The sequence below is a fragment of the Mesoplodon mirus genome (assembly GCF_964341445.2).
Source record: "Mesoplodon mirus genome assembly, chromosome: 17".
In the NCBI taxonomy this organism is placed as follows: Eukaryota; Metazoa; Chordata; class Mammalia; order Artiodactyla; family Ziphiidae; genus Mesoplodon; species Mesoplodon mirus.
Window position 1 is genome coordinate 6,666,148 of NC_138993.1, and position 21,235 is coordinate 6,687,382.

The window sequence follows — 21,235 nt, forward strand, 5'->3', positions numbered from 1 at the left end:
TGGTGTATCGCAGATCATTCCAAAATAACAGGAAAAGATTCACCTTATTTTTTTTTTACTGGTTACCCTTATCCCGTTGCACGTAGGATTTGTCCTATGTGAATAGTGGATTTATCCTCATTTATTTAACTAGCCCCCCACTATTTCCTGAAGGCAAATCATGCTGTAGTAGTCATCCTTGATCAAATTTTTTGTGCCCTTGTGAAATTGTTAGGTTAAAAGATATGTGTCATTTAATGTTTCCTCCAGTGTAACTGATTTGTTATTCTTCATTTCTTTACTTTTTTGTCTGTTTTATTCCATCTATGCCATCTATATAGTCAACTTACTGTTCTGATTTCCTAAAGATACTGATATTAGTATATGACAAATACATTTTTCCCATACAAAATAGTACTTGTTAAAGAAAAATACATGATTAGCATTTTTTTATTATCTTCATTTGAGTCTTATGTGCTGTTTCTAGTTAAGAAACAGTAAGAGTGGTTCTCAGGTTCCCTTAGGCTCCACAGATATCCGTGTGTGTGTGAGTATAAAACAGTGTAGTGGTGGAATTTTTATTTTGTCAGCAAACATCTTCATCATTGTTATACAGAATCTCAAAATCCAAACATGAACTTTTCCTCTATGAAAACGTCTAAATTTATCCTCTGAGATATTTCCCCTGTCATGTTATTTTGCAGATTTTCTTTCCATATTTGGTAAGAACTTTATTGAGGTATAATTCACATACCATAAAATTCACTCATTTAAAATGTGAATTGAAAATAATTCAGTGGTTTTTAGTATATTCACAGAGTTGTGCAGCTGTAACTATAATCTGTTTTAGAACATTTTCATCACCCCAAAAAGAAATCCTTTAGCTGTCACCCTTCTCAAGCTCCCATCCCTAGCTTTTAAATTTTGAAAGATACTTGTGTCTTCCAAAGCAGCTTCTCAGTTATACCCCACCATCAGACCCCCGAAGGCCAGTTTCCTCATACCCTCCCTGTATTATCAAAATATTTCATTTTGATCAGCCTCATAGGTGAAAAACATCTCCTGCTTCGATCTGCATGTATTGAATCATGAATGGTGCCGACCATCTGTTCTCATGTTTCTTGGCTGTTTAGGCTTCATCTCTGCAGTGCTTTGTGGACCTGTTTTAAATACAAACAAACATGTTGTTGTCACTGCTTCACTTTGATCCAATCCACCGGGGCAGGATGCATGTGGCAAAGATTGCTAGGAAGGTATTTGTACGGAAACAAGAGCACCCTCCAAAGAGGCCCCCCATGCACCCAGAAACCCTCCCCGGGGCTCGTTGCCCGGGACTTAACCGTCATTACCCTGTGCGCCCCCCCACCCCCCCGCCATTCTTGCCTTTTGGATGACACTCCACCCTCCCCCAATGTAGGTAAAATAATTGCTCCTTGGCGGGGAGGGGGAGGGATGGACTGGGAGTTTGGGGTTAGTAGGTGCGAACCATTACATATAGGATGGGCAGACCACAAGGTCCTCCTGCAGAGCACAGGGAATTATATCCAGGCTCCTGTGATAAACCATGATGGAAACGAATAGGAAAAAGAGTGTCTGTGTGTGTAAATAAGTGCTTCTCCGTTGGCCTCAATCTGACTTTGTCTCAATCCATGAAACACTGTTTTTTAATGGACATTCCATGGTCTTTGTTCTGTTAAAACCCAGTCACCCTAGGATAAACCTGTCTTTATATGTACACCTCTTCCCTAGTCTGTGGATCCTGATAGCTTTTTCACTAGCTAGGGTGCCTGGTGAAATTCTAATAACTTCCCCAAGTTGGAGGGTCTTTGGGGAAAGCTGGAGCTCTGTTTCAGCCGGGGCTCAGACTCCTGGGAACAGGTGATTCCTCACCACCACCTCCAGGCCTGAGCCACTGTGACCTTTAGCTCCCGGTAGGTTCTTTCTTTGGGGACTGTAGCCTCCCGTGACCTCACCACCAGGGACCAGAAAGCCTCAGCCCGAGTCTGCTGTTCCTGCTGTATTTGTTAGCGATCGAGCAAAACGCCCTTTCACTACTTGTGGTGGGAAGCCCGGTGCACGCCCAGCCATTCGTCCTGAGGTACCTGTACCTGAGCGGAAAGATTTACTCACAGCAGGTGTGACAATAAGATATATGTTCAAGGGAATCCCTAGCATATTTGACACCCAGCATTTGTAGCACTCACTCCTTTGTACCACAGAATCATTCTCAGGATAGCATTGTGATAATCAGTCATAAGCATAATTTCCCTGACTCACTATATAAACAATTAGAAAAAAGAAATTTCAATTTAAAGATGATTCAAATTGATGGATATTCAGATGAGAAGCACATAGTGCCAAGTCTGTGATATTCCTGCCAGACTTAACCTGACCTGAATGTAATAATGAGGAAACCTCAGAGAGGCCGAATGGAATGACTGGCCTGTCATCTTCAAAAGTGTCCAGGTCCTGAAAATCCAGGGAAGTCTGAGGAAGTATCCCAGACAAAAGGAGACTGAGGATAGTTCAGTGCAGCTCGTGATTCAGAACCAGGTCCTTTTTCTAGGAAGAACATTACGAGGACAACTGGTGACATTTTAATGGGTCTGAGCATCGGAGGGCACTGTTGGATCAGCGTTGATTCCTGATTTTGATGACTGCACTGTGGTTACGTAGGAAAAAGTCCTTGTTTGTAGGGAATATATACTAAGGAATTCAGGGTTGATGAGAAGCAGTCAGCTTCTGATTCTCAAATGGTTCAGGGGGAAAACGTCATTTGGACAATAATGTCCTTGTACCGTACTTCCGACTTTGCTCTGTTTGTGATTTTTTTTTAAATACAAAAATGGTTTTTAAAAACCTCGACAGTAATTGTAGCAATTACTTAGAATGTAGACCAACCAAAAACTTTTGAGGAGGAGTATTTTTCCACCAACATTCTTTAGAGTTGCTGGCACAGGTGACAACAAAAAGCAGAGGGCTTTTCAAGTCAGTGTGGTTATTGCTTTTAAATTCCCTACAGACGGTGCGTCCTCTTATGGTCCACCCTGGACCATAAAGAGGCATGGGGGTGCCCACCACCCACCCTCAGTACACCCTGATTACACTGGCAGATCCTAACAACTCTTCACAATTGTGTGTCAGAATCCTCCAAAAAATGATGGGACACAGGACACAGGGCCAATTGAAGCCCTGGACCAAGAAGGCCTTTGGGGACAGTGTTAGGCTGCTGGGCTGGCCAGACTTTTACACGCTGTGCACACAGGGCAAGATCCAGCCCGTCCACCGCTCATTTTGCCAGGGAAAAAATGTTTTTAAACATCCCCTGTGCTAATTAACAAACTCTCTGAGAGCCGAGTGTGGCAAAGAAACCCTTGAATTAGCTGCACCTTTAGGGTAGGACTTCTGATTAGGGTGTTTCAAATGCTATCTAACTACCTTGGATGAATGGTCCTGATCATAACAACCACCCCTAGCGTGCAGATTATCCTGAACCAGTACAGATACTGCTCACTCAACTTCAGAGTAAATGACAAGCATCCCCAGACTGCAGCACAGAGCAGGGAGCATAGGGGCCCCAGTCTTTGTGGAGTGTAAGTGAGGTGTCCGTCCACTTTGACGTCTGCGTGCGTGTGCATCATCACCTCCACGGGACTTAAACAGAGTAGATTGTCGAGGAAGGTTTTCTCCTTCTTGGAAGCAGTTTGCAGTTGAGGAAGAGACTTTGAAATGAGAGCAGTCCGCTCGGGCCCAGGGGAGGCACAAACTCTAAGTGCTGTCGCAGCCCCTCCCCGCGAAGCAAACCAGAACTGCGGCAGGCGACCCACCCGTGCAAAGGGGTGTTGAGTGGTTACCCGTCCTTCCTCCAGTGGGGAAGGATGCTGCTGGTGAGGTCTCGGTCACCTAAAAGGACCCTCACGCACACTTCCTCTGCGATTGTCCCACTCGGCATGTCATCCTGGAGAGAATCCCGTGCATCCCGTCTTGTCTCCAGCCTCCAGGCGTGCCCAGGTCTCAAGCCTTGATGGGTGTAAGAGTCACTGTGGCCCTTGTGAAGAGTTGACATGCTGGGCTCCGGTCCGGGGTTTCTGATCCACCAGGGTGTGCCTAGGAGTGTGCATTTGTAACAAGCACCCAGTATCTGTGATGCCCATGGTCTGTGGGCGCTCAGAGAGCCCTGATCTAGCGGCAGAAACATGCGGCTTGTGGTCAGAAAGCCCAGATTTGCCTTCGCAGCTCATGCTCCATACACGGAGTGGGACCTTGGGCCGGTCGCCGGAGCTCCCCAGGGCCCAGGTTCACCCCAGCATCCAGGGTCTGTGTTGGGGATCAAAAGTGGTCGGGAGGAAAGCACTTGACAAACGGTGAAGCTCTGCGGAAGGACGGGGACCTGGCCTTGGTCCTTACGTCTACCTTGATGTGGCACTCGTGGGGGCTGCAGACACTCGGGCCCAGCGCTTTCGGTGCGTCCTGGCCAGTTTTTTAAGTATCACTCTCCCTGTCCCCAGCCTTCCATGCGGCGAAGTGCGAGAAGCTGCAGAGAGAGAAGGCGGAGCTGGAGCGGCGCTGTGAGGATGAGGTGCGCAGGCTGGGCTGGCGGCAGCAAGCCGAGCTGCGCGACCTGGAGCGGCGGCTGCAGCTGCAGTTCGAGACCGAGGTGGCCCAGCTCCAGGAGGAGCACCGCGCACAGCTGCTGCGGATCGGGTGTCAGCACCAGCGGCAGGTCAGTCTGCGCCCCGGCCCGGGCCCTGTCCCTGCCGTCGTGGGGGGACGTGGGTGGGAGGTGGAGGGGAGCCGCTGCGGCAGGAGTCCGTGCAGCGAGCAGGTGAGCTTCCGGTCAAGCCCGCCCTCCCCACCTCGTTTCTCTCCTCTGTCCCCTCCCGTCCGTCGTCCCCCGCAGCCGCTCTGGTCTCCCTGCCTTGTGCTCCCAGGCACACTCCCACCTCCGGGCTTTTGCGCTCGCCGTGCCCTCTGCCCGGAATGCTCTCCATCTAGAAACCCCATGGCTCCCTCTCTCCCTCCCTTGCAGGCTTTTCTCAGAGAGGCCTTTCCTGATCCACAATCCCAGCTTCTTCCCCACCCTGTGCGCGCTCTTCCTGTTTGGTTTTTCCTCGGCACTTGTTACTCCCTGATGTGTGATGACTTGTACTTTGTACCCTGTCGATCTTCTCCATATTCCACAAGGACGGTGATGATGACAGACACATGTGTGTCTAGCACGTGCTGTGTGCCAGGCCCTGCTCTTCCCTCTTTACATGTACTAACTCATTTAACCCCCACGATAACTCTAAGAGGGAGTACCATTATTGTCCCCATTTTACAGGCGAGAAAACTGAGACCCGGCGGTTAAATAACTTGCCAGCATTCATGCTCATGAAAGAGCCAGGGTTGGACCCAGTCTGATCCCAGGGTCCGTGCTCTCGAGCACTGAACTAGAGCTTTCTGCCGGGTTTACTGCTAAATCTCTGGCACGGGACTGCCTGCCTGCACAGAGCGAGCCTTTGGTGTGTATTTGCTGAATGAAAGAAGGATTCCGCTCATTAACCTTAGCCCAGCAGTCTTCCTAGAGAGGGTCATTCATCCTGGAATAGCTGGGGAAGAATTCCCCGGGAGCCTGTCGGCCTGAAAGCAGGTAGGAGCCTGGCGTGCCCATCCGCGCGGCCAGCTGCCGTGTCCGTTACCGTGTTGGCGCCGGTGTGACAGGCAGGTTAAGATGAGACCACTCTGCTTCCGAGGGAGCTCGTTTGCCCCTCCCTCTTCTCTTCTTCCTAAGTCCCCAAGGCTCTGACGCCTTAATGCCCACCTCCTCATTGTGTATTGTTACCCTTAGTCTGCTCATGGTATCCCTAAGGTCGACTGGCGTTTGTGAAGAGCTCACTTTACATCTCAGGCTGGTGCCGAGTGGCCCTTCACTATCATGAACGTTTGGGCTGCCTCCCCAGTAGATAATCTGGATGGCGATGGTCCGCAGAGGCTTGTGAATCATAGGGGGCACGGGAGAAATCTCAGAGTAATAATAAGTACTGTTGTTGGAATAAACGGTCTCCTCTTTGACAGCACTTTCTTCTATTCAGCATCTTGGGTTAGTCATCCTCCTTTTTCTAGAGGCCTGTGGAAACCAGACACATCTGCCTGCTTGAGGTGGTACAGACTTAGAGGCTGGGAAACAGATAGGTTACAGCTAAGGTTACCTGCTGGGCTAAGATTAGACGTGGAACCTCCAGCATCGTGGATTCTCCGCTGGCTTTAAGTGGACATTTGCACAGCTGCCGTCTTTAGTCTTACCTGCTTCGTGGTCCCTTGACACAGCTCAGACCTGGTGCAGATATCGGCTTGTTCTGTGCCCCGTATCCTGGGGCTATTCATTCCCAATTTTACACAAAGAATGTATTTATACCCATATTCACTGACTTCTGGTCCAGAGTTCTGGGTTGGTTGAGAAGATGCCAAGAGATGGAAGAAGGAGGGGCAGGAGGTGGTCCCCAGGCAGAAGGATGAGCCTCTGAACAAACGCTTATGCTGGGGTGTCATGTGTGGGAAACCGGGAAGCCTGGGCCACTGCCGAGCCCCTCCACCAGTGGAGGGAGCCGGGGCAGAACCTCGCTGAGTTTTGTCGGCGCAGGAGCGCGTGCTGGGGGGTGTGGCCTCATCTGCCTTTGAGCTGGGACAGCGGCCTTTTAAAGATTTCATACTGGGAGAGATTGGAGGCCCTGACTTTTCCACTTGAGAGTGAGTTACATGAGCTACTTATGTATATTTTAAAGGTGTTCTGTCTTATGAGAGCTCTGAGTCCTGTTCTGCCTGATCCTTTACAGCTAAAGTGATTCATTTAGCTATTCATCCATCTAAGCAAAGAATAGTCAGTGAAGGCCCGCCGTACACAAGGCCTCATGACAGCACACGGCAAGAGATGCCAGCATTTATGAAATGTGGACTTGCTTGTTCCATAGCCTTGGGTTATAGATCCAGGGAAGTTCTGAGGCAGTTTCTCCAGAAACTGTAATACTGGGTGGGAAATAGAGATTCTGTGTTTAGGAGCTGAGAGTTTCCTTCCAGGTGGGAGGATGAGGGAAAGCTTTATGGTGGAAAGAGCATCTGCGCGCTGTACACGCGAGGACATCTTTCCTGTAGAAACCCACTGGTGTGGGGGCGGGGGGGGGGTGGATGGTTGAAATCTATGAATTATTCAGGCCCCTGATTCTGCTCCTGCTGCTGGATGTTGGCTGTTATCCTGAGCTTCAGCTTCTCCAGCAGGGAGCGGGCAGGCAACGAGGAAGAAGGTGAAATGCACATCCAGCCATATTCTAATTTCCAGGTAGAGTACATGCCCATGTATTTGGCCTGGGAGGAGGCTCGGTGCCTGGCCGCAGTGGGGATCTGGAAGGTCTGTGGTTGCAGCGATCTGTGCCAACCGTCCACACTCAGGTCCTCTTTGTGGGGGACAGTCGCGTCCGGCAATGCTGACCCATAGGTCCTGCCATCCCTGTCCTTCTCGAGCCTTCAAACTCAAGTTCACCAGTGGGGCCTCTCCTGGCGCCCCGGTGCCCTGGCCGGCAGCGGGGAGGCTGCTTCCGTTCTGACGCAGGATTTTCTGAGGCTTTCCTCCAATCAGGAGCTCCCTCGAGAAGGCCGGCTGACCTCTGACTTTACCGCAGGATGCCCCTAGGAAGATCCAGCCGTCCACTTGCCTCGAGAGGCAAAGACCGTCTCTCTCTCTCTGCCTCCACATGGGAGTCACTTGGGGAGCTTCTGGCAAAGCACTCCTCCTGTCTGCACCCCGCGCTAATGGAATCAGAGTCACAGACTGGGGCTTCCCGGGGCCCAGAGCTGCAGGTCTGGTGTTGGGGGATGTACAGGGCCTCCTTCTTTAGCCCTGCAGACAAGTTAGGGTATGAGCAGGGGCGTGGCCTGGCCTCCTGGCTTTCTTATGTGCCTTTAAAGATACGGTGTGACTCTTATCTTAAGAGTCGGATTATAAAGGTGTTTCATCAAATCAGTGCTCATTCTAGAGCTAGCCGCACATTAACAGAAGCCAGATTTCCCAAGCTTCCTATCTCAGGGCACACGAGACAGATTTTTCAACGTAAACACAAATGCTTTTCCTTTTCTGCTCCAAATGTACTCGCCCACAGAGCCTGGTGTTTAGTGATCAGACTTGTGACCTTTGACCCTCTCCCTCCAAGATCCTTTGGCAGTTTCTCTCTCTCCCTGACCCTGCCCGGAAGCCCCTCGTGCAGGACCCCCTGGTTCCTAAAGGCATTCTGGATTCTGCATTTTGAGCAGAGACTCCTTTCCAGAGGAGCAGTAGTGTTCAACCTTTGGAGTTCACGTTGGCTTTGTCTCATATCCGGGACACACTTTCTAACCTTTCCTAAAGAAATCATCCTTTTAGGCTAACTGGGAGGCCCAGCATGCCCACGCTTCATCAGAATGTGCAGAGGCCACTTTGGCCATCATCTCGCATTCTGTCCCATATTCGTCCCGCACAGCAGGTGCACAGCTGCCACCAGCGAAACCACACTCTCTCATCAAATAGAATGAGGTCCCGAGGGCCCCTCTGTCTTCCGGCGCCAGAGCCCCACCCATCGCAGCCCAGAGCCTCCAGACACTGGACAGGGGCAGGGCAGGGCAGACAGAAGCCTCTGTGAACGCCTGCCCGCGTGGTGGGCGGCAGAGGGGCACAGGCACAGCCCGGAGGGCGATGGAGTCAGCCCAGGAGCTCTGGCAGGGCTGGCTGCCTGCTCCGAGTTGGTACCCAGGATGCTGTAGCAGGGATGCAGGGACACAAGGGATGGTGAGTCGTCTCCTTACCCGGAAGGAGGGTCGTTCAGAGAGGCCCGGAGAGAGAAGACGGGGGCAGCTCCCTCTGTCTCATCAGATAGGAAGACACGTCGCAGATGGGGGCAAATGGGAGTTTAATCTGGTTTTCTTTAATGAGGAAAGCCGAGACAATGTAGAGCCCATGCTTCTTCACTCGGAATGGAAGTCTTCTCTAAGTGAATTGCCGAAGGCTCCCATAATGGCGTTTTGCGAATGGCTGAATGGAAGCCCACGGCTCTGTTCTTACCCATCAGAGAGGGTGGCTTCCCAGCCCTTTGCTTTGCTGGAACTCAGCTAAACAGCAGACAGCTGCAGGAACAGAGCCTGGTGCAGGGACCAGCTGCTGCTCTGTACCCCTGGGACTACTTGGTGGGCACATGGACGGACCCCCGCAGCCAGCTCAGAACTTTGTCCTCCTGGAAGAGGGAGGAGGCTGGCCCAGCAGAGATGTTGGGGGGACGGGGGCACCCAGGGTTCTAAAAGGAAGAAAATGAAGCTTCACGCAGCCTAAGTTTGCTGTGGCCGGATAATGGTTGAGCGCCTCTGTCTCAGGTTTGCTGATCTACAGCACAAGACATATCTCGTGTGTCCCTTGGGTCAACTTGTCTGAATCCCCTCAAATGCCTGCCTACCTGGAGGTCTTCTCAGGCTGAGAGCTCGGACGGGCTGCTGCTCCGTGCTCTGGAAAGAAGCCTAGAGCCATAGAGGAGAAGCCATGGGGATTGAAACTGGGATAAGAAAGGGGATGGCCAACAGTGTGCGGCCCCTTCCTTGTAGAGGGAACAGTCTTTAAAAACCATACACATGTCTAGAAACCTAAGTCACTCGAGAGTAAGGACCGTGATGCCCAAATTTTGGCTCACTGGCTCTCACTGGTTTCCTTCAAAACATCCTGGGCTTTCCTCTCATTGCATATGGAGGAATTAGGGGATCAGTATTTCATCCCCAAAAGCCCCTCTGAGAGGCTGTAACAGATAGATCACACCCTTATATCATCCTTGTTATATTGGGTGTGGTATTCCATCACCACTAAATCAAAGACCCGACTCCACCAAGCCAGGAGGGCATGCGATGAAGCACCACCCTTGCTGATCAGAGCAGATCCACCCCCAGGACGAAAGGGACTCTTCTGGAACTTAGTCCTTGCATCCATCTCTCTTTTCTGAAACCACCCATGGCAATTTGTGTACAAACCCAATAAATTAGAATCATACTAAGGACTGATGAAAGATTTTTCTTTATACTTAACTAACATACCTCCAAACAATGTGTGGGTACTTGTTTCTAAAGGAAGTCACCAATGGAGCATAAGGAAAACTAGTTCCATTTTTTTTAACCAATGATTTGTTTTTCCAAGAGACTGAAAGTCTTTGGACAAAGATTCCATAAAAAACCTTCATATAAACAGGATTTGGACAATTAAAAACCGCAGTAATCAGCCTTTCTGCTGAGTGGATTCATAGCTCTGAGCCTCAGGTGAAATATTGTTTAATCAAGAATGGCCAGTAGATAAAAGTGAATCATCGCATACCATGTCCATTTTCATGTCGTAATGCAGCTTCCCGAACACTGTCAAGTTCATTGTTGGTTTTGGCAGTGATATTTCTGTTTTAGTGGATGACGGTTCCTTTTACCATAGAAGAGAGAGGTCGGGCAAACTTTCTGAAGCAACGATGGTATCCAGAATGGGAATCTATCCCATTTTAAAATACAAACACTCCCATGCATCCCCTTCACAAGCAGGCTTCCTTTCTTGTGAAGAGCTCTTCCTCCTTACAGATCAAAGATCAGCCTGAATTGTCCCCAGAGAAATGAGACCCTCTGAGAGGTGGCTGGACAGTGTTCTGAACTGGTCCGCTGCAGAGCTTCAGGGCATGGGCAGGTGCGCTGGTCCAGTGTTGTTCAGATGCTAGGTTTTGACACCTTAGTACGTCGTGAAATGAATTTAGTGGTTTGTAACTGCATTTTGAAAAACAACAAAGGAACATAGAATAAAAATTTAAAAACGAGATTACTGCAGGTAAGAGGGGAAAGTGTCATTTTGTGAAACTTTGGTTTCACACACACGCCCTGTGTGTGTGTGTGTGTGTGTGTGTGTAACAATGTACAATGGTGTTTTTACAATGGGTCACTGACAGAGAATTTGGAGAAACATTGTTCTGGTTTGCTATCACAGGGAGAGGTCGTCTTATGCAGTGACTCCTGTAAGTCATACATTTGAAGTTAAAATGACAGCTGGAACAACAAAAATAAAAAAAGCAGTAAAGATGGAAGGTGTGTGGTGGGGACGGAGGTCAGGAAGGGGAGAAATGAAAACTCCTGGGCTGGCACAGCACAGGGAGATCCGCTCGGTGCTTTGTGACCGCCTGGGGGTGGGGGGATAGGGAGGGTGGGAGGGAGGGAGACGCAAGAGGGAGGGGATACGGGGACATATGTATACGTATAACTGATTCACTTTGTTATACAGCAGAAACGAACACACCATTGTGAAGCAATTAGACTCCAATAAAGATGTTTAAAATATATATATATATAATGAAGAAAGTCAAAAAAAAACAAAAATCCTGGGCTGGCTGCACTACCCGTGATTAAACTCCTGGAAATGCGCCACCAGCCAGGGAGACAGTAGCTTCTTGGGAGCAGGTCCCATAGCCCGGGTAGGGCGAGGTCTGCACTGTGATCTGGGGGGCAGGTTCACGGCTGGGAACGGGTGGCGAGCACACACACAGACCTGCCCACTTGCCTTGGGGCTGGCGAGAGGGTCCTTGGGCACTGGTTGCTGGTCTTGCGGGGGGAGGCAAGGGCAGTGCGTTTCAGAGCTTCGCCCGTGGATGTCAGACAGCCCTGGGCTGACTGCTGGCTCTGCCATTTACTAGCCTTTGGGCAAAACACTTCAAACCTCTCTGAGCCTCAGCTTCCTCGTCTGGGAAATGAACATGAGAACATTTACTTTATCATGTTGCTGTGAGGCTTGAGTGGAGAAGCCGAGAGTGGGTAGCTTAATAAATGTTAGTTCCCTCCAGATACCTCGCGTGCTGTAGCTCCCACCTGCTGCCAGGAAGCAGAAGGGACCATCTGGTAGGGGAGGACCCTCTTCTGTCCTTATTACCTCATGGAGTGCTTGGTGGAAGGGGAAGGAATGGGGTGGAAGGAAGTGGTCCAGAGGGGGCCCAGGGCAGTAAAGAGGCGGCTTCGGCAGCTACCCACCCCACCCCGGGAGCTGCTTCCCGTTGCATGAGCAGCAGGCCTGTGGCAGTGACTTCCCTGTGACATCCCCTGACTCCGGGACTCCCGCATCACCACCAGATCCTGGCTCTCCTGCCTCAGCACAAGGCTGAGGGTGGCCGTCATCTCAGCGGAGCGTCCTGCCCTTGACGTTTGGGCCACTGACATTTCCCCTTGTTGCAGTCCACCTCGGTCCTCCAAGCAGCGAGGCCATTGGAGCGCCCGGTCCCCGGCTCTCTGTGTAACCAGAGCTGTGATCTCCTGCAGGTGGAAGACATCACCGCCAGCCATGAGGCTGCTCTCCTAGAGATGGAAAACAGCCACACGGTTGCCGTCTCGCTCCTGCAGGACGACCACGACCACAAGGTGCAAGGTAGCTACGAGGCTTGGTGCGCGCGGGTGGGCCGGCAGGGTGGGCTGTGCGCACTGACCCCCTCCGGCTGCAGACACGGGGAGCCCTCCGTTTCCCTCTTGCTCCCCTTTCCCTTCTTCCTTCCTTTCCTTCCTGGTGTGTCCTTTGTGTTGCTTCTTGGGTTAAGAAAAGACAGAAATCCAGGACCCGGGTAACAACAGCAAGTCCCCTACATATGAATGAGTTCCGTTCCGAGAGCGTGTTCGTAAGTCCAACAAAGTGAGCCTAGGTACCCAACTAACACAATCGGCTATATAGTACTGTCCTGTAATAGGTTCATAATACTTTTCACACAGATAATACATAAAAAACAAACAAACACAAAAGTAAACTTTTTTTTTTTTTGCGGTACACGGGCCTCTCACTGTCGTGGCCTCTCCCGTTGCGGAGCACAGGCTCCGGACGCGCAGGCTCAGCGGCCATGGCTCATGGGCCCAGCCGCTCCACGGCATGTGAGATTTTCCCGGACCAGGGCACGAACCTGTGTCCCCTGCATCGGCAGGCGGACTCTCAACCGCTGCACCACCAGGGAAGCCCACCTGGAGAGTTTTTTAAAAAATACTGATGTGTAGCTCCCATTACAAAGGTTCCGATTTAATTGCTCTGGGGTGCAGCCCAGGCATCAGGATTTTTTAAAACTCCCCAGGTGATTCTAATATGTAGCAAAATCGGAGAAGCACTCTCTTAGAGCATAGTCTTAAGCATGGGACAGAGTGTCAGGACCTTAAAATAATGAAATACATTATGAATACATAGATAGTCGCCGTGGTTTATGCCACCTAATAGATACTGACTTTTCTTTGCTTGTGAGGTATAGGGTATCTGAAAATGCCCTAAAGCCCATCACTGCACTGTAGGAAAATGGTCTCAGGAAAGGGAACAGGAATGGAAATGTTACAATGAGTGTTGCCTTTTGTTTCCGGATTTTCGTATAAATAGACATGGTAGATTTTTCTGACTAATGAAGTCTCGCTTAGACGCCACATCCAGGGCCTTTGAATTACATACAATGTGAAGACAATGTAGGCGTATGTAATGGTAGCTAAAAACTTCATTATTATGGATGATGCTCTCAGTGACCATTAAAAGTAATCATTTAGACAAAGGCAGGTAGACCAGAAACTGATATGGTTTTATGTCAATAAAATAAGCACAAACTTTTGTCTTTTTTCCCAAATGTAAATTTCAGCTATAACAACTGGATTTCTAAGAGACCTTAACCATCATTAGTTAAAAGATTTGGGTCAAGGGAAACCACAAAGTTTTTCTTAATTGCAGCTATGCCAGCCGGAATGATAATTATTGGTCTCCAGTACTCTCCTGTGCTGAGCATACAATCCAGGTTCATTAATGAGACCTTTCCTCTCTCCAGTTATAACATGAAAACAAATAGCTTGTGTAGCTACAATGAGACGGGCTTCACCCAGCTAATAGGACTACTCCCATCTGGAGGAAAATAGAATCCATTTGCTTAATAACTCTTACATGACATCTCTTTCTGCCTATCTTGCAAATTATCACTGGAATGACACTTTTCACAGAATAGAATTGCTCCAAACTCCCCAAGAGGAACCAGTGCAATGAGTCCTTCCTTCCGTCTGAGTGGCTTAACATCGACTCTTTGCTCAAGCAAATCCTAGCATCTGTGGTTTCCAGAGTGTGGCCCAGAGGCCACCAAGGTGACTTCGCAGGCACAGCACTGGTCCCGTTCACCTGTCCATTCTCCAGCAAGCCCATGCTCCGCTCTCCTTGGAAAGGTCCCTGCTTCAGCCCGAGATTGCGGCTTCATGGTAGAAAAGAAGAGTGACCCTGGGAGGGAAGAAAAGGGAGATTTAACGTTAATTACCTAGTGGTTTTACCATTAGGAAAAGTTGGAGAATCAATGAATGCTGTGAATGGAGAATCTGACTTGGCCAGGGTGTTGGTAGAGCTGGGTATAAGAGTGGTATAAAAGTGTGTGTGTGTGTGTGTGTGTGCTTGTGCTTGTGCTCTGTTTGCTTCCCTCCCTCCTTTCTTTCCTCTTAACCCTCGCCCTTTCTCCTATTTCCTTCCTCATCCTTTCTCCCTCTCTCCTAAATAACATTGCATACAATTTCAAACTAATGGAGAGGTCTCTTTAGGCTTAAGTCCACTGTATACTGGTGTCCCTTACTCACCAACATCACTAGTCTTAGCCTGGCAAAAGAATCTTGTTTGATCCCTTTTCAAAAGAAAGATCAACTTAACAATTTGATGTCTTCTCTCCAGAACTGATATCTACCCACGAGCTTGAAAAGAAAGAATTGGAAGAAAATTTTGAAAAGCTGCGGCTGTCATTACAGGTTAGTGTTTCCTTAACTCCAGCATCAAGATAATGGCAGCATTGTTATTCCTGTCCACAAACATTTATCCAGCACCTACCGTGTACTGGATACTGTACCAAGCATTGGAATATGGGGGTAAATAAGACCTACTCCCTGCCCTTAAGGAGTTTACTGTCTACTCAGAGCTGTGATACAAATAGTGACAGACCAGCATGGAAGGTAACACATACTTGCACAGAATGGATAATACCGTTAGCGCCACAGGGGTTCCGAGAGACGGCTCCCCATGTGCTCGCGGTCAGAGCCATGTCTGCGGAAAGGGGAAGGTTAGGGGGCAGAGCATTGTAGGCAGGGGTCACGGGGTGAGGAGCCTCACGTCGGGCAGAAATCCCAGGACACGTTCTGGGGATTGTAGAAGCACCTTCAGTCCCCTGGAGATGTAACGAAGCTTCTTGGCGTCCCGCTTGAAACCTACGCAGAGTGGGGGTCTCAGATGCCAGGGGCACTGCCGGGCTTCCTTCTGATCTCGAAGGGGAGAATGGAGGTCTCTGCCTTCCAGAGACCCCAATCAGCTGCTTCTGTGAAAAGTGTTGACCGCCCCCAGCCCTAGAGAGGGGCTGCCTGGGAAGCCAGGGGGAGGTTGGTGGCCCTGCTTCCATTGCCAGCTGTGGACGTCCCAGTCATAGAAAGATTACCTTTGAAATACTAGGGACATTCACATCTGGAAATTTGGGAGGTGATTAGCGTAATTCTAATACAAAGGCAGGAATTTTGTTTCTTCAGTGGCTCACTTTTCCCCAGGCAGTGTTTCTTGCACAGAGCCTGCCCTGCCGAGAAAAGAATCTAGGATTATGGCGTGTCACACTGTTGAGTGTACTGTTTTAAATGGGAAACCACCTGCAAACCCACCCCTGATCCATGGATCCATGGATCCATCGGTGGGCCTGCACATGCCCACGTGCCCCTCGTGTGGCTTATCCTTGGCAAATTAACCCCAAACTTCTTTGTGTACCCCACATCCCATACCACCCAGATATATTACCCTTAAGGAACACAAACCAGGAAAGTAACAGCCATACTGTGATGTATCAGAAAACCCCAAATGGTCCAAAACCACAAGAAGGGAGACTTCTGTTTCATCCATGAGTCTTCACTTTGCCACTAACATCACACAGTCATGAATTGTGCACATTTTAGTGGTAACTCATGGGCAGAATCCATTTGAGCTGGAGATTTTCTGGTGTGAGGTGGGTACGGTTGCTTAGGCCAGTCTCCTTGGGCTGCTGGCAGCTAGAGAAACAGGTTTGGGGTAAAAGATTTGAGTTTGAGGTTTAAATCCCCACTGTACCTTCTCTTAATAGCTTTGAAATCTTGGACAGCTACATAAGCTGTAAACCTTAGTTTACCCGTCTATAAAATGGGGATAATACCAATTCCTTCCTCGAAGTGTGAGCAGCTTAAGGGAAATTATATGTGTGTCAATGAAAAAATTAGTCAATAGTCAATCCAAGAAAGAAACGGAGAATTTTATTTGAGCCAACCTGAGGATTAGAACCCAGGAGACAGTCTTTATGTGGTATACAATGGAATACCACTCAGCCATAGAAAAGAACGAAATTTTGCCATTTGCAGCAACATGGATAGACTTGGAGGGCATTCTGCTAAGTGAAATACGTCAGACAGAAAGGCAAATACTGTATGATGTCACTTATATGTGGAATATAAAAAACACAACAAACTAGTGAATGTAACATAAAAGAAGCAGACTCACAGATACAGAGAACAAACTAGTGGTTACCAGTGGTGGGGAGGGCATGTAGGGATGGGGGAGGGGAGGTACAAACTGCTGGGTGTAAGTATGCTCAAGGATGTGTTGTGCAACACAGGGAATATTTTGTAATTGCAATATTTTGTAATAACTGTAAATAGAAAGTAACCTTTAAAATTAAATTTTTTTTAAAGATTAAAAGACAAAGCGCTAAGGACTGTCCCTTAGAGGTCAATGCACAGTTATATAAATTTTTGAGACAAAGGGTCTTACATCAAAGTAACATACTGACAGTGTACATAGTCCAACAGGGCAAGCAGTGGGTCATCGTGACCCCTTACAGGATTGAGAAAGGAATGTTATCTCCTAAGGAGTTACCTTGCTGGTGCCAGGAGAAAATTGCTTTTTTTTTTTCCGGTGAGCAGGCATTCCTGTGTCTTCTAAGGGGATCTAGTTAATGTATAATGCAGATGTACAGTGCACACTAAAGAGGGGTAGTGGCCCAGATGGGCAGAGAGAGAATTTTATGTTTAAAACTTTCCTGGTCCTGCCTTAAAAATAAATGGATTTCCTCCTGTGTAAAGGGTATGGAGCACCAGGCAGCATCTAGTGCTCTTATAATAGTTTCAGGCGTCGCTACATTTGCCATCGTCATCATTGTTATGGGGCCGTTGGTTAACTCCAAGTGGTCCATGCCGGGCCAGGTCACCAGCTGGGTCTTGGTGCTCTTACCTTGGCATAAAGTAGCCAATCCAAGTTGAAGAACAGCGTGTCCTGTCTGATTGCTGGGGCACCATTGTGTGCCTGAGGATCTGTTTTGAATAATGGGGAAGAAAGCAGAAAAACCACAGTGTGATAGTTTAGATGCCACCTAGATGGTACTTGCCTGAGTTTTTCACTGTTTTACTTTTTAATGGAGGACAAGAGGCTCTGACGAGGCTTGTATAGAAGGTGGATAGCACTCCAGTCATTTTATTTTTGCAATAAAATAATAGCTGATGTTTATTGAGCACTTACCGTATGCCAGGTACTGTTCTAAATATTAACTCACCACCATCCTCTGGGTTAGGTATTATTAGTATCATACCCATTTTACAGATGGGGAAACCTGGACACAGTGGTTAAACTATGCAGCGCTCCAGTCATTTTATAGTCACGTTCTACGCATGCGTGCTGGGGCGCAGCCGGCTGTCCTGAGCCCTGATTTACACTTGCTGGCTCATGTGCCTTCCAGCTCCCACTGACACTGTCTTGCCCTCATGCACCAGCATGTGCATTTAATGGCACTGTGGAGGGCTTTTTTTTCTTAAAAATGAAATGGAAGTAACTGGAAACAAAAAAGGAGAGAAGGAAAAGGAACCCACCAAGGATGGTTTGCAAAACTGGGTTCTCTGTGATGACAGGAAAGCGGTCGAGCCAGCACGTGCTATGAGGCAGTGCTCTCGTGTGCAGCTCCATCGTTGACCGCACCCAGCTGCTCACATGTGGTGAGCGGGGCCATCTCTCTTGCCAGAAGTGTTCAGGGGAAGACCTCAGTCCCTGGGTTTTAATGTTGCAGAAATGGTGATGGGGGTGGAGAACTTTGGAACACGTGGCACCAGCAAGGCACCGTCTCTTCCCTCCGCTTGGGCGTCAAGGCTCTGCCCGGCTCCCTCTGCTGCCCGCCGCCGTCGGTCAGGGCCGGGGCTGCGGGGAGAGGGCTCGGCGTGGTGGCACCTGCGCCGGCAGCAGGGCTGGGGCCCCGGGCCTCCCCACACACGCCTCCATTCTCTCCACCTTCGTACACAGAGCGGTCCCGTGGTGGGCACGTGCCGGGATGGGGGCCAGGAGGGCCCTCCGGGTCGGGGGGGAGCGTCTGAACGGGACAGACTTCACTCACGTGGCAGCTCAGGCCAGGGGCCTGCCACCCAGGGGCGCCGAGGGGAGGCCAGAAGAGAGCCGGGGGTGAGTGGGAGCTGGCTGTGGGGGAGGAGCGGATGTAAGGTGGGCTGGGGGCAGCGAGAGGAGAAAGGCGGATGCGGAGGATGCAGACGCTGCGTCAGCGTCACTGGGTCCCGAGGGCACGGGGTTTTACCTAGGGGGTGAGGGGCTCAGGCTTGCGCTTTAGAAAGCTCCTCCCCCGCCACCCCGCCCCGCCCATGACTCCCCCTTGAGGGCAAAGGAGTTGCCGGGTCCGGGACAAAGTCAGCGAGTAGCTCCACCCGGTGGAGGGAGTAGCATCAGGAGTGTTTGTGGATCGGGGGTCGTGACACCGGAGGCAGAATCCTCCGGGACCTGCCATCGCTGTGTTTAGTGTGGGGGGAGGGGCTCGGGCAGAGCCGGAAGTCAAGGTTGGTTCGACGGCTTCTGGCTTGAATTTAACAAATGAGAACAGTTCTCTGAGATGGATTAATCGTCCTTCCTGAAGCCGGGGGCTAGAGGCCCCCCCAACCCCGACTAAGATGCCTCTCTGCTGATGGGCTGCTTTTGTGAAGTCAGATATTAAATTATTAAACGCCTCCGCTCCGCAAGCTTCTTGCTTTCCTGGGGTGGGGGGCGAGGACAGCTGTCTGATCTCAGGAGGCGCTGAGTCGGGCCACCGGCTTCGAGTGCCCCGCCAGCGTGCATGCACTTTCCGTGCGACAGAAACATGCATCTGTCAGTGTCCTGTGGTCCATTCTGGACAAGGCACAGAGGCAGGGAGCCCGGGGGCCTCTCCCTGCTGCATGCGAAGGCCTTTTGGTGGAGCCCGGTGCGGGGGGGGGGGGCTCTCATCTGGACGCCCTGGGAAGAGCCCCAGGGCAGGGTGGTGGCCGTCATCACCGCCTCCCAGGTGCCGCGTCTGCAGGGGACCGGGCTGAACATCTCGTGTGTTACCTGCAGGACCAGGTGGACACGCTGACCTTCCAGAGCCAGTCTCTGCGCGACCGAGCCAGACGCTTCGAGGAAGCTTTGAGGAAAAACACTGAGGAGCAGCTGGAGGTATCATGCGTTCCCGGTCTCCCAGCACCTGCAGGGCCCTTGCAAGGCAGTTCTGTTGGATCCCAGGAAGCCCGGGGCTCCCCCAGCAGTCACCCCGAAGGCAGGGCCCCTGTGCTGATCTGACGCCAGAGCGACAGCTGTCAGGGCCTCCCGGGATTTCAAGCCTGTGCCTGTCAGCACCTGTGCTGAGTCGGGATGGCCCTGGGTTCTCCATCTAAGTGTTATTCTTGCCTCGTTGCACACAGCTCCCCAGCCCCTGTCCCTGGGCTGCTGTGACGAGCTGGGCCTGGGAACACCCCAGCCTGGCCAGGCCCCACCCCAGCCCCCACATCCTGTTCCTTCCCAATGCCGCCTGCAAGGGAGGCATCCCTGAAGCCCCAGTTGGTAGGGTGAGGGGTTTTTCCTCAGGTTGGCACAGTTCCTTCCCTCTGATGTAAGGTGCCAGATAAAATACATGAGGCAAAATACACAACCCCCAGTTACATCTGAATTACAGATAAATGAGTTTCTTAGTAACAAGTATGTCTCATGCAATACTTATGTGAAATTCCAACATAATTGAACATCCTGTCTTTTTGTTACATCTGGCAACCTATTCTCACATTTCCTTTTCTACGCCTTTTCTGCTTCTTAAAGCACTTTGCTCATGTCCTATGCGTGGCAGGGGACGGGGCCCTCCGTGGGCACAGATGGGACCTTTCAATCCCCACCTGTCTGTTGAATCAAGTAGTCTGCGTGAATGTTAAAAGCCAGTGTTGAATGTACTGTTTCTACCCGCTAAGTTCCCTTGGGGTGATAGGCTGGTAGTGTCCGGCCACCCCAGGATCCGACGTTTCAGGGAAAGATGGCTTCATCTCTCCTGCTCCCCAAGGAGCTGGATTTTTAGTAGCTCCCCCAGTGGCAACTCGTGGGTTTCATTACCAGGGAAGGCTGTGAGCAGTCTCCCTCTCGCCCTCTCGCTCTCATTCTCCAGTGCCTGTTAGGACGCTTGTTAACGGATGACTAGATTTCGCCGAATTCACGGTGCTGGTGAATCCTGGGCTTCGCCGGGATGCCTGGTAAATAGCTCCTTGCTCTCTGCCCCTGTAGATTGCATTGGCTCCTTATCAGCACTTGGAAGAAGACATGAAGAGTCTGAAGCAGGTATTAGAGATGAAGAATCAGCAAATACACCAGCAGGAAAAGAAGATTATTGAGCTGGAAAAGCTGGTGAGTTGGCCTCTTACCTTGGGAGGCCCCAGTAACCTGCATGATATTCCTGCTGCCATCGTGGATGTCAGTAGTAACAGCATCCAGGTGGGGGCCCTTACATGCCCGGTGCTCACAACTGAGCAGAAATCGCCTTTCTTAGGAAGCCAGGAGTTCAGGAATCTCAGAGGTGGCCTCATTCGTAGAAACCCGGAGGCCGTCTGGTGCCCTGCCTGGCTTCCCATCCACCACTGTGATGTGCCAGTTCCTTCCCCCACCCCAGGGAAGATGTGTGGTGAGCCTGCATCTGTGGAGCATCGCTCTTGTGCACCAGGCACAAGGCAGGCACTCTGTGCATGTTTGTTCTTTAACTCTGACAGCAATCCACTGAGTAGGTGCTGTCAGGAGCCTCCTTATACAGATGCAGAGACGGAGGCTTAGGACGAGGTCATGTCTCACCCAGAGCCAAAAGGTGGTCCAGCCCAGGGGGGAGCCCTGGGCCAGAGCTCCAAGCCCCGGCTTTCACCACACTCTCTCCCTCACCTTTCAGCCTGGCTCCCACAGAACTAGCAAAGGGCA

The 21,235-nt window shown here is 50.4% G+C and overlaps 1 protein-coding gene across 5 annotated transcripts in view; it reads left to right on the forward strand.

Annotated features, from left to right (window-relative positions):
• MTUS2 (microtubule associated scaffold protein 2) overlaps positions 1-21,235 on the forward strand; it is a gene marked incomplete at its 5' end in the record, with an annotated part of 314,758 nt that overhangs the window by 288,255 nt on the left and 5,268 nt on the right. For 4 of the 5 annotated variants that reach the window (XM_082601954.1, XM_082601955.1, XM_082601956.1 and 1 more), the window contains 5 exons: positions 4,488-4,702; positions 12,292-12,397; positions 14,684-14,757; positions 19,370-19,468; positions 20,558-20,677. In XM_082601954.1, coding sequence (XP_082458080.1) covers positions 4,488-4,702; positions 12,292-12,397; positions 14,684-14,757; positions 19,370-19,468; positions 20,558-20,677 — 614 coding nt within the window. The remainder of the gene's footprint in view (positions 1-4,487; positions 4,703-12,291; positions 12,398-14,683; positions 14,758-19,369; positions 19,469-20,557; positions 20,678-21,235) is intronic. The other variant, XM_082601958.1, reaches the window with a different exon arrangement.